This window comes from Epinephelus lanceolatus, chromosome 7, assembly GCF_041903045.1.
Source record: "Epinephelus lanceolatus isolate andai-2023 chromosome 7, ASM4190304v1, whole genome shotgun sequence".
In the NCBI taxonomy this organism is placed as follows: Eukaryota; Metazoa; Chordata; class Actinopteri; order Perciformes; family Serranidae; genus Epinephelus; species Epinephelus lanceolatus.
In genome coordinates, this window is record NC_135740.1 from 31881962 (window position 1) to 31895349 (window position 13388).

General features: G+C 41.8%; 1 protein-coding gene across 8 annotated transcripts in view; it reads right to left on the bottom strand.

The window, feature by feature from the left end:
* Positions 1–13388, bottom strand: part of diaph2 (diaphanous-related formin 2) — a 516939-nt gene that overhangs the window by 227404 nt on the left and 276147 nt on the right. For all 8 annotated transcript variants that reach the window (XM_078169451.1, XM_078169450.1, XM_078169448.1 and 5 more), the window contains one exon: positions 7505–7599. In XM_078169451.1, coding sequence (XP_078025577.1) covers positions 7505–7599 — 95 coding nt within the window. The remainder of the gene's footprint in view (positions 1–7504; positions 7600–13388) is intronic.

The following is a 13388-nucleotide window of genomic DNA, read 5'->3' on the forward strand; positions in this document are numbered from 1 at the left end:
AGCAAACATAACAGCTCAGCGAAGGGGGACGCCATTAATGTTTCTCACGCTGTCACGAGCACAAGCCTCTGGTCCATGAGTAGATGCATGCTTCCTTCGGCATGGCGATACGGTAACTTGGTCATGATCTTTGGAAAGAGAAATTGCAGCTGAGATTTTAAGTGTATATATCCAATTTTAGTTACATTACATTTGAGAGAAGGCAGACACCTCTACGCGGATATCTCCAACACTTGGAAACTCACCCCAAAACAATGCAGATGAACTGTCTCTTTAAATAGACTCTCAAAAATGCTCTCTCGATCTCTCAATTGGAACATAATGAGGATGAATGACACCTCAACATATAATGATGCAAAATTATTTTATTGTATGTATTTCCTGTTAGTTGCATGGCTTTCCACTTCCACTGCATGTTACCGTTGTCGATTACTTGCGCTGTTGCTCAGCTTAATCAGTTTCTGATCATATGATAAAATGTGCTTTTATAATAATAAGCAGCTGGACTAATGCTGCTGCTGTACTGAATGTAAAACACTGACAAATACAAATGGCGCTGCAATAACAAGTAATATGGTAATGAATAAATGTAGTAAGACACTCTACAATTATGCTCTCAGCCTATTACTGTACATCACAGTAACCCTGCCAGTGAACTATTATGAGCAAACCCCTGCATGTGTACCAGTTGATTACACCATAAACTATTCAAGTATACAAGTCCTTATTAATAATCTGGCCATTGTTTGGGCTCCTTGTGTTCCTTTGGCAGGGACTGTAAGGGCATGGGACCAAATACCATCATTATGCCAGTTAAGCCTTCTCCCTGGAGCAAAGAGGCTTTTGGGACTTTTGGAGAAATTAAAACACCAAAGGAGAGCCAACTTAAGTCAATGACAGCGAGGTCACGGGCATAGCCACATCATGATTTAAACAATGCAAGTGAAGCAGAATATACACTTAGCCAGGGTGCTACTGAGAAGAACTAGAGGCGTTGGATGTCCTGTAGTGCCAAACTAAACGCAAACACAATGCAACCAGGACCCTGGAGCCTAACGCGCACGTGCCCGACTCTCTCCCACACAAACAAGGTCTACAGAACCTTCCTTTGTCGCTTCTGTTGCCAGCCAACAATAGCAATGAATAGCTTTGTCAGGCTGTCAGCCCTTAAAAAGCAGACCTTTGCCAAGCTTTCTGAGGCTAAATCTGTTTTCATTGAACCAACGCTCATTATTGTCTTTCATTGTACTCTTCATCTCATTGTTATACAGCGTATGGTGGTGGGGTGGCTCTGATGTCTTTTTGAATTTGATGAAGCTGACCTGATATACAAAAGTGACCTCTGTCCACCAGCACTATGAATATTGTAGCCAAATGAGATGGAGGGAGAAGGAGCGAGAGGGAGACTGCATGCAAACAACGTGTGTGATTGCACATGTGAACCTCACACACATGTATCAGTTGGATGATTAATGACAAGATTGTGCGGGGACTAGAAGACAGAGGGGATAACTGACACCATCTATCCATGTGCATGTGCTGTATGTATGTTTGTACACTAGTGGCATGGAGATGAAAATAAGTGCGGGATTGCGAGGATTCATATGGAGTCTGGATGAATGGTGAGAGCCAAGACTGTCTGCCAGCATTCAGGGATGTGTACATCATCTCCGAGGCGTTGATGGGCCCTAATGCAGAATAAGGAGAGCCAATCAACTCCTATCTATCCACTCTGCCAGGGTGACACATTGTAGGGGTACTTCAAGGCCAGCGCACTGCCACATTCTGCTGACAAATCATTACATTAGACATGTCGACAGAGAAGAAAGATAATAAGATTGAGTTACAGAGTTTAGATGCATTATGAACACCTCTTGCTTCCTTGATTCCTTCCATTTTCACTATTCCTTCCATTTATCAATTGCCCGCCTGCTTGTCATTCGTCTTTGCAAAATAATGCAAAGGGAGGATTTTGAACCGGGCCAAGTTTTGTAGTGTTTTATTTTCCTCTCCTATCAAGTGCTACAAGACAATTTAAACAAAGCCGCTGTTTATCAGAGCTCTTCATCAGAGGACATGAATACAGGAGAGCTTTGTGGAGCTGTCAGGTACTGTACACTATCGCTCGTTCAAGGTTGGAGTGTTGATTAATGCCTAACTGTTTGTATAAACGGATGCAACTGCCAGTCAGTAAGAGAAAAACATGGATATCACACCAAAATTGTGTTTACCACCTTTGTTATAAAATATGGGAAATTATATTTAACTACTGATAATGGTACCTGCGTCAATAAAGGCTGCAGTGGTAGGTTAACCACAAACTACTCAGCAATTAAATAATTGCCACATTTGTTGTGTCTCAGTAAAAAGCCATTTGTTTGGCAAAGCCTATTTTAGATGTTTTAACTGCAATGTGCAAAAGCAACAAGTTGCACCAAGCTATCAAAACTGAAAATTCAAAACAAACACAAGAGCACACAAATGGTTACAATGGCTCAACAAAGGTGACTTGAGTTCCATCTTGCACATATCTTTTATTCAAACAAGTCCCTTTCCTTCACTTTTTCATCTCCCCTATGTATTTACCCTTATTTTAGGTCCACATAATCACCCACTCCTCCTAACAGAAGCAAGATGGTAGAATAAATGCATTTCCTCTGAGTGCTGCCCAAGCCATGCAGACACGTCATCCTACTCTGTATGTGTGTGCAGTTGTCCATGTGGATAAATGGTGATTGGCGTGTGGCTGAAAGTGGGTGGTGTAGAGTGATTAATCAGCATAATGAGTGTAGATGAGCACTGTGCAGATGGAGCCCACACTCAGGACTGTGTCACCCAGCAGGAAGTCTCTTTGCTCCCCTTCAGTGCCTCTGTGTAGCTCTAACTGTATTTCTCAGGCGTGTGCCGCTTGCTTCCTTGTTTAAGTTGTGAGATTTTGTTCTATAATCATCTAACACTTTTTTTTTTCACCAGGAAAATTGTCTATGTATACAATCATTGACATTTTCATGTAAATGAATATTTAGACCTTTCTTGCCAAATGGCACCTAACAATATTACGTATATTCAAAAAAAAAAAAAAAAAAAAAGCGTTTATGCTGTTGTAAAAACCTAGGAGCTAATTGTGCTGTCGGTCAAACACACATACAAAAACTGAGGCTTTTCAGTTTTTCTTCATGGGAAGCAAAAAGCCACCCTGGCAACTGTGTGGCATAAAAAAAAAATCTGATTAAAGATCAGTTCCTTTGAAAGATAACATTTCATAGAAAAAAAGATTAAGGAAAACAGACAAGCTTTGACTGATATTGCTGGAAAAAATGCAAATATGCTTCAAAAGAGAGGAACAGACTCCAAAATAAAATGAGAGCAAATTCAGTAATATGAACTAGTGGACATATTGTCAATTTGCCAAGTCCTACTGCTCCCAGCATCCCATGAATGCATTTCCCTCCCCACTTTCCTGTGTATCTTCAGCTGTCTTGTCTAATTCAGGCAATAAAAGTCCAAATAATCATAAAAAAAGACCATAATGGTGAAATGCAGTCCATATACTGGGTTCAAACAGATATTTATGGAAGTGGAGTATCTTAAGCTCTTGTAGTAAAGGTATACTATGCAGGATTGTCAGTTACTGCTTCTAAACACACTTGCGAGTGAAACTGAAAGCCAACCACAGTTTTACTCTGGTTTGGCGTTTCTTCTTGCTACATTTGCATTTTTTCAGGGTTGTGTCTCTTGGATGCCTGCTGCTTACTTTTTTATAAAGGCCCAGACCCACCAAACCGACTTCAGAGAACTAGCAGCAAAGGAAGGGGCACTGCTGCGCCGCCTCACCTCGCCTGTATATTGGCCAAAAAGCTGCACATGAACACACCACAAAGACTTCAACTGTCAGCCAACCAGCACGTATGTTCTGCACTTGTGCGAGAGCAAATAACTCTCCACACCAGCTGACAGCAGTCAGCTGGTGTCTGTAATCATCATTCAAAAAGGGAAACCGAAAGACTGTCTTGACACTAGTTAGCCAGTTAGCGCACTGACAACACGTCAGTCTTGTTTTAAGGGTTTTCCCTGTCTATCTAAGACAAAGACGGGCCGCCTGGGTGATTTTGGCCGCCGCCTTGGTTAAAGCGTGTGTAGGTGCATGGGAGGCATTCAGATGTAGCATCTTTTGCATGAACAAACCCATTACTTTCAGTGTAGACAGATCCCGGTTCCCCCTTGGGTTGTGTAACTCCTACTGTTTCCCACGGAGCTCTGCCCCGTTTGAAAGGCGAAGGAAGTCCGTATGTGGAAAGATGACACCTCCGAGATGTAGAATGTGTATTATAGAAGAGAAACACATGTTTCAGGACCACTGACTTGCATCATCAAAAGAGACATGTCCTGTGATTTTCAGCCTCCTTTCATATTTAATAGAGGGGGGACAATACCTGACAGTAATATATTAATAAATATAATCATAGAAGGCTGAAAATCACAGGACATGTCTGTTCTGATTATACAAGTCAGCAGTGTAAAGCTCAAGCATGTGGGGGCCTCCTTTCATATTTAATAGAGGGGGGGACTGTATCTAAAAGTACAGCTGTCAAGATGCCCCCCACCACAGGCCTTTGCCACCTTGGTCTCAAAAAAACCCAGGGAAAACCCTGGAAATGAACTGCACCTCGCCTGGAAAGTGGACGAGAGCAGGTGGCTGCAGCAGTAGGGGGTGACAAAAAGCCGCAGTCAAGTCGGACACTTTCCCAGCAGTTTCCAGCAGCTTTCAGTCCGTACAGGAAGTCACAGAAACACCAACATCCTGTTAGATGATTTGATTTGATGTCAATTTATTAAAACGTTATCAGACTCATATTTCAGTTTGTTCTCAGAAAGAAATACAAGACAACAACTTTCATTACAGATCAGTGAGATGTAGTCAGAGTTTCCCATCTGTACAGATGTTATTTTAAGAATCCTCCCATCCCACTGACCACAGGTCTCTGTGTTTTTAACTAGGCTACATCAATAATTAAAACAGTCCAATATTAACATGCAATAGACTACGTATTGCATGTAAACCCTCGACTTTCACCTGGGAGCCCAGTGTTTGCTTCCCATAAGAATGTAGAGCCAAACCATGATGTTTTTTTCTAAAATTAAACACACGCTTTCGTTGATGTCCCGACGTTGGCTGCAGTGTCCTGAAACATCAACAGCAGACCCAGGAGGATACGTAGCACGCAATATGTAGACGTGAAAGCCAATGGACAAAGAGGCAAAATGTGACGACTTGGGATGAGAATGTGTGAATATACGCACCATTTTTACTGAGCATATACTCACAAGTAATTCATTCACTACTAGGCTTGGGTTATACGAGGCATATCTTACACTCCCACTCAGAAGTTTCTGTGAAGCCTTGTTTTACTCTCAAGTGATGCACTCATTGTAAATACTCTAGTGAAGTATTAGTAAGAGCAAAACTCCAGGTGTATAATTATAACGATGGGTGAATTAAAAAAATAACTGTGGTAAGAGCTTTATTCTGAGTGTTATTACTGTACATAAAATACTAAATCCAAATAGAGAAACACTGCACATTAATGGAGCAATTCTAAACACTAAGCACAAAGGAGGGAAAAACACTGACCAGTGTGTAGAAAGTGTTGCCTTAATTGTCTAGTCCAGGCTTTCCTCTTTCCTAAGCATTGTTATCTAAGCAGCAGCTACACACTTGCCAGATGTGAGCTCCTTCTGCATCAATAAGTTAACTCTGTTGGTCCTCCCGCCTCCCCCTGGACTCTGTGACATTAGCTCTGCTCCCAGATGCTTATGATGACTCACACACTTGCTCTCACGAGCCTTGTTGAGCCTCATTGTCCTGCTTCACATTTAATAAAGAGGGAAATGGAAAAGGTAATGGGGACAACGGAAATCCACACAAAGGGATGGTTGCATGTGGAAAGATCCCCCCCCCCCAAAAACAGCAATTTTTGTCACTTATCCTTGAACACCTGTCATCTCTCGAACACCATTGATTCAGATGGTTTTTGTTTAACGGTGAACAAAAGGAAGTTGAAGGTTACAGAGGAGGACTGTATCATAGTAACTGCATCACTGAGATTATCTGAGCATGCATGGCATTTTTTTTCTTGTCTGTATTTGTTTGTTAGGTTTGGCCATTATTTGTTCATCACAGTATTTACCAGTAAATTGCTTCAGAGATTTCCTCTCTGCCTTGAAAAATTGGACAGAGTTTTAACTACTCAGGTGCGGCTTGGTCAAGGTCGGTTGTTCTTTTCCCTGCGAAGCAAACCAGACTACTGTAAACCAGTCCGACCATTTGTCTGGTGCAGTGTGCAACGAGGCCCTGGCGGGGATGTGTCGGGGACGCAGCTGCCTTGTTGGCTGATTCTACTTTGCTACGGAAAAAAAGGGTTGAAGGTGGTAAAGGTCAACACCTTAACTTCCTTTCTCCTTCACAAAGCAGAGGGGGGTCTGCCATCTCATAACGTAGGCTCTATACTTTCTGCCAGATTGCTAGCCAATTAAAGGTTATCAGAGCTCAAAATAATAGTCCTGCAGGGCAGCTCTGCAGATAGGCCCCATCTTAATATATATTGCCTCACCACCCTTTACTAGCGTCTAGGATCCAAGCAGTGAAGAGGAAGCAGACTAGCTTCTGTGCAAGTGTTGGTTGATAAGCCATGTGGGAAAGGACACATATATCAGTACAAAGGTAACGTATTTATCTATTTATTTTTAAAGGGTAGGAATGACCTCTGGACTTAAGCTTGAAAGCTTCACTTGAACGATGCCCACTGCTGGTTGAGAAAAACATTCTTGCGCACAACACAGTGTATCACTGCCAAGTTTATATTAAAGTCAAATCTTCCATTTGCTGTTCGTTCCTGAAGTTTACACCTCCTACTTCGGAAATAAAAATAAAACAAAAGACAATAGCGCTGCTTTAGTGCTCAACACAAGGGCAGTGCAGGAAATATTAGTGCAATTGAGGCTCTCGCTGTCCAGTGATGCATCTTCACTTCAGATGCACCCGCCCTGCTTTCAATTAATGCTTTTTGTGACAAGAGAAACAGAAATAAAATTGGGAGCACAAACAAGTAGCCTTTAGGAAGCTCATCAATTATGGTTTAGGACAAAGGCAAGAGGAAAGGAGGGTGGAGTTGGGGAGACTCTGCCAAGCCCTGTCCTTCATCATCCATTATAAGAGGATGAATGGGGGGGGGGGGGGGTCTCTGTGGTCCACATGAGAATGAGGAAACAGACTTGTGCCAAAAGCAGACCATACCAGGTGTAAAATGGGGTCGCCAAGCAAGCCGCCAGACACTGAAATTCAAAAATTATCTTTTCATGTGAACACGTAGAGAAAGTGTCTCTCTCTGTGTGACACATACAGAGGTGCACATGTGTTTCAGAGGGTAAAATAAGAGTGTGTGTGTATGTCTGTGTGTGGGTGTGAGTGAAAAAACTAACACACCACAGTGAACATCAGTCTTACCTGGATGAGTGATTCGCTCAGTCTTTCCTCGTCTACCTCCAGCACAATGTCCCGGATCTCTTCATAAGGCAGGCGGAACGAGCCCAAGAAAATTGCTGTTGTGATGGAGAGAGAAGAGAGTCATTTCCTCTCCTGTTTTTTTTTTTTTTTTATTAGACCGCGGGGTTCAAAGAGACATTTCAGCACTCATCGCTCCTCCGACAAAATGACCACAGACCTAACTTGTCACTTGGAAAAACTAATACACTTTCTGGCCCTCAACAGGATAGTTTGTGTCACCCTGACAAAAATTGGGAAGGAAAACATCAAGATTCAGCAGTAACAGAGAGAGGTGCCAAAACCATACAACACACAAAGTCATAAAAAGTGAGCCATAATGATAACAGTGAGTTAATGACGATAAGTTACTTGTACTTGTACTTGAGGCGGCAGATATGTTGTCATCTGGGAGGGCTACATGGTTTTGTTTGGGTGGATACAAAGAAGTACACTGAATCTGCCTCAGGGGACAACCTAGTGGGTGTTTCGCTCTCCAGGTGGGGTGCCTACAGTGGAAATTGGAGCTGATGGTGTATCCAGGTGGAAGTCACAGGTGGAGGTTTGGTAATGAGTTGGAGGAGACTCACTCAACAGCTGCTATACTGCTGCTGCAGTGGGACCTGATGTCTGTATTTGACGCGCAACAATCGCAGAGGTACTGCTTCTTTTTTTCTTTTTTTTGTCACAGTCTATCACTATTTATTACACACACTATTGACTGCATTTAGTTAGTACATAGCCATGACATATCACGACTACTGCATTTAATGTGAGGTATGATAATATAAGTTTATTTACTCAACATTAACCTTTCTGCTTCACTGTATCAGGTTCCTGGTGACTCAGAGCTGTAGCACTGCGGAGAAAGTCACTCCATCTAAAGTGATGTTTCTTCTGTTTTGCTGTTGGCTGGAGTTATGTAATTTTTCCCTCATTAGCAATACATTTCCATATTGTGGTGTATTTTTATCAAATGAATCACGTCATCCTCATTTGTTGTCTAAATGGTATACATTTATTAGTGTCTCTCCAATATGCTCTATATCCTCCTCATATGAAACCAACAGCTGGATGCAAGGCTCTCTTGGGGAAATATTGTCAAAAGTAATCCTGGGAGTTATTGTAAAATTACAAACTGAAGTAGATACAGATGGGGCAGAAGACACGGGTAGAGAGTGACTGAAAATCCAACTTTTGCTGCCATTATTTTTACTTTTTGTACGCTCTGTCAGCTGTGTCTAGTCACCCTGAACCAGTTTGGTTTTACCGGCATAAGATGAGCACAACGGTGCAGTTGGAGGTGTGTTAATGTAGTTTTGGTGAACACTTTGCCAAAAAAACTGCATCTACACATCCACCCACCAAGATCAGTTCTTAGATTCCACGACGGTGCACTAAGCTACAGTATATTTGTGGCTTGTTTATTTGCTGGAGGTGCACAGTAGGGATGCACCGATCCGATATCTGGATCGAATATTGGCCCTGATATCATCAAAATAGATGGATCGGGTATCGGAAAATGCAACCTACACCTGAGGCGATCCTTTCCCTTTACATCTATTGCGACGCAAGCTACATCATACGTCATGGAACGAAGGAGAAAATCTGCTGTGTGGAGGTATTTCACTATATTTCAACTGCTGTTGCACAATTGTTTATTTTTGTTAAAAATAAATAGTTCATCATTGCATTAATCTGTTTCATCTTATCTTAGGAAAGAACTGTGTAGTCATCAATGCCTGGTGCCTCTAGTCTTTTCTGTTCTACATGTAAAGGTATATAGCTTTTTACGTCAACCATGGTATCGGATCGGTATCGGGTATCGGCTGATACTCAAAGCCACAGCATCGGGATTGGTATTGAAACTGAAAAAGCTGGACAGGTGCATCTCTAGTGCACAGTCATGGTGATTGTGGTAATCAAGGCATTCCAATTTTTTAAACAGCTGATACTATGCACACAAACTGTGTGATGCAGTGGTTCTCCATAGTTGGAGCTCCGTGATGTTTGTAAAGTTGACAATCAGTGGGATGCCTACTACTTTTGTTATGGAAATTGTTTAACATAACACAATTCATTAGAGTTCACATTAGTTGTAGTAGGCTGCCTTGGGAAGTCACTGTGCTTATGATAAGTTAGCCAACAGTGTGAAATTTTGCAAGGGATTTTACTATCGCATAATATGTGCAAAGTGTTTCCCACAGAATTATAATCTTTGTGTGGCATGGCGTTTTGTGTGTGTGTCCCTTTGTATCATTCTGTGTCCCTTTTCGAAATTTGGGTCTGTGATTTTGTGGGTCCATGAACGCAGCACAGGTGGAACTCTTAAGGAATTCTTTTTTTCCTCAGCAGTTTGACGAACTTGAGATGCAGAGTGGATAACTGATCATTTGATCGGATTAGAGCTGATTAGATCAACGGATGAGAGGAACAGAATATTTAGAGGTGAGTGAATGCAAACATTTAGACTAAGAGTAATGAACGATTAAGTTTCACTTTCACTGCACCTGCCGTTCTGCGACTGCACTTTTAGCTTCGACAGTGTGGTGAAATTAACAACCAAATGATATATGTATATTGCAACAGCACTCTAAATGAGCGGTCCAGCTCCAAGAATAAAAAAAATCAAACCGTGGCGGCAGATGTTATCGTGGCAGGCTGCCACAAATAAATGAATGTGTGGGAAACCCTGAGACCTGCCAGAAATGGCATATATCTTTTTCAAGTTTGCCTCTATCACTTTGATATAAATTGTTATTAAAACTACCACATTAAAAAAAAAAAATGCACACACCAGCATGAAAAATATTTGTATTGTATTTTTTTCAAATGGCTCATTCTCTTCTAGTTTTAAATATGTAAAAATCTTTGTTTTCAAAGGGTATGCTTCTGGCCTAAGTTCCTATAAACTTTTCCTCTAAACTCACTGATTTTTAAACATTTCAAGTCTACAGTAAAAGTTAACTGTTTTTAAGACTGCAGACAAAGAAATGTATATATCCAATATTATATAAAAATGTCCAATCCCGCGCCTGTTCAAAAAATCTAAGGGCTAAAACTGATTTACTGATTGCTGGTGATTTAAACGCTGTTATGATTTTCCTACTTCAGGGTCTGCCTTTAATACAATAGGCCACTCTGACCAGGGTCCCCCCAGGATTTTTCCACTCAAATTTAAGACTTTTTAAGACCTTTTTAAGACCACAACCAATGAAATTTAAGACCAACCTCGCACCTATTCTGGCATACATTTATGAAATAATGCAAAAAAAATCTGTCAGAATAACTAAGAATAACAGCATAACACAGGGACAAATAACAATCACTTATTTTAATAAACAATAGTGTGTGCGTGCGCACGCCTGTGTGCAAAAGTATTACAAATGGACTTACTTTGAAATGTTTTAGCAGGTCCACCGCCATAGCATGGCCCATGAACTCAGAGCCAAAATATCTTGAGTGGACGCAGTCACCAACCCAGTAGCGCAGATGAATGTCCAGCTGTTTAGTTTTTGTACTTTTGTTTAGACTTTCGTCAAGCATGACCACAAATCCAGACGCCTTATTGACCTGCTCGGTCAGTTGTTTGGTGATGAAAGGGGCCAGACCAAACTTAGTAATATAGGCAGTCTTGTTGCTCCCACATGTGAAAGTAGCCGCGATCTCTGAGTCGGGGAACATGACTTTGAAGAGCTCGCTTATATTTTCATTTGACGTATACGAGTGGTGGTCCGATATCGTCTTTAGTGTCCACATCACCTCTGCCTTAAGCGTTGGCGTCGAGCCACAAAGAGCTCGTATGTTACCTGGCTGTGGTGGCTCGGTGCTGCTGGCAGCCGAGGTGACTGTTGAGGTTAGCGTTGGGTTTGCCGCGCAGAACTGGGATATGGGTGCCTGCCTCCGTGTAGCTGCTGAGCATGCTAAATGTTTAGCACTCTTCATGTGCGACTCCAAGGCCATATGTCCCATTGTGCCGAGCTTGAATTTTTTACGGCACAGGCTGCACTGAGCCTCCCACTCATTCCCTGGTACAGCCTGAGCCCAGTCATATTTTGAGTCACTTAGCTACGATGGATTAAATCTGCACTTGCCCATCCCAAAGCTGCTGCGCGATCGACGACCTCGGTGGGTCAGCGGCTGACTGTGCACGCGCCAACGTAATGCTGCGTCCTAGAAAACTCGGAAATCAGGATTTTCCGACCTCCTAGTTGAAACAGTGCATTGGAACGCCACCTCATGTCGGAGATCGATAAAGTCGCAGAAAAAAATCATTTTACAACGTTCAAAGATTTTTTTTTTGTTAGTTTACTTAGTATACAGTTATGTTGTTGAGCTGTATCATGCAGATAAGAAAGGGAAAAATTAAGACCTTTGAGAATGAAATTTAAGACTTGTAAACAAAATTTAAGACCTTTTCAAGGCCTTAATTTACGGTTATCAAATTTAAGACTTTTTCAAGTTTTTAAGACCCCGCGGGTACCCTGCTGACTTAATTGTACATTTGAAAAGTGGGCTGTCATTAAAGTCTGGGCTTTCAGATGTTAGGATGTTAGAATTTTCACCTCCTTATGTCAAAATCTTTCCATTTTGATCAGTCTACTTGGTCTTCAGGTTCCTTCACTTCACAACTTCATGGTTTATCCACTAATATCAAGAACTCTGCTGTTGATCTAATGTTTGTCTCCAACCTTTGCTTTAACAGCCAAGTGACTAAGATAATGAATCACCCCAAAGGTAGGATCGTAGTCAAAATGGATGTGGTTGTATCTTGTCTCATTTTGACAACAAGTCTTTTTATTCAGGGCTTAGTAATGTCTATCAGTTCCTCCAGGATGTTGAGATGTTGCCATCGCAACGATTTACGCAAATTCAGCAAATCCCTGTGCATTCTATGCCACCTTGCAATTTTGTCCATTCACTGTCCATTCATTTGATTTTTTTAAAACATCTCATTTCATTGTAGAGCTGCGTGCATCATATTGATTTACTGACTGCGTGCATCATATTGATTTACTGACTACCTCCTTGTCCACCTCGTCTTATGTGTGAGAGTGAGCTCTGTGCCTGGGACAGCGTTTCACACACACAGTGACAGGGCTAACTGTTAGCATCACACAGCTAACATTATCCAACAGTTACTAGTGGGCTAAACGACCGAGTGGACCTGTTTCAGTGTCAGTGTGAGACTGCTGGGACCATTTAAGTGCACAGTGTAGGATGTCAGGGGCCACTGCTGTGTTAGCTCGTGCTAACTGGGCAGAGAGAACAGCAGGAGAGTGGCTCGTGGGGACTGACCTTCAGTGCTGCTTTTAACGGGAGCAATAGCTGATCATTAGTAATCAGCTGTCAGCCACCTCCACATCTCCCTGCCATCACAAATAGAATGGTTCTGTGGGAAACACTAATTCTTATAATAAGCTCCTAGTTCTATTTAACTGCAAAAAACACCCATAAACATCTCAACATGAATTATTATTCTTCAGAAAAGCTGCCCTGAAATCAGGCCGTGACAGTCCCAAAACCAGCCCAGGGGAAAAAAAAATATCTGTCTATCTATATCTATAAACAGATATCTACATATGTATGCAGAATCCATAGGCAACAGGACATGATTTTGGTGTCCAAAGCATTGTGGTTTCCCTTTGTTGTCCGAGTAATACTGACCAATCACATTTGTGTGGGCTTTGGTTACCTACCTTAGGTTCACAGTGCGAGTGGAGAGAAAAAGAAGCAGAATGCATTGGCTGCCAGGCAGTCACGAGACCCTTTGGCTATTGTCTGATGACAATTAAGCTTTTTATTTGCCGTTTTCCTAATTCATCCACATTCATATGCAGATATTGTG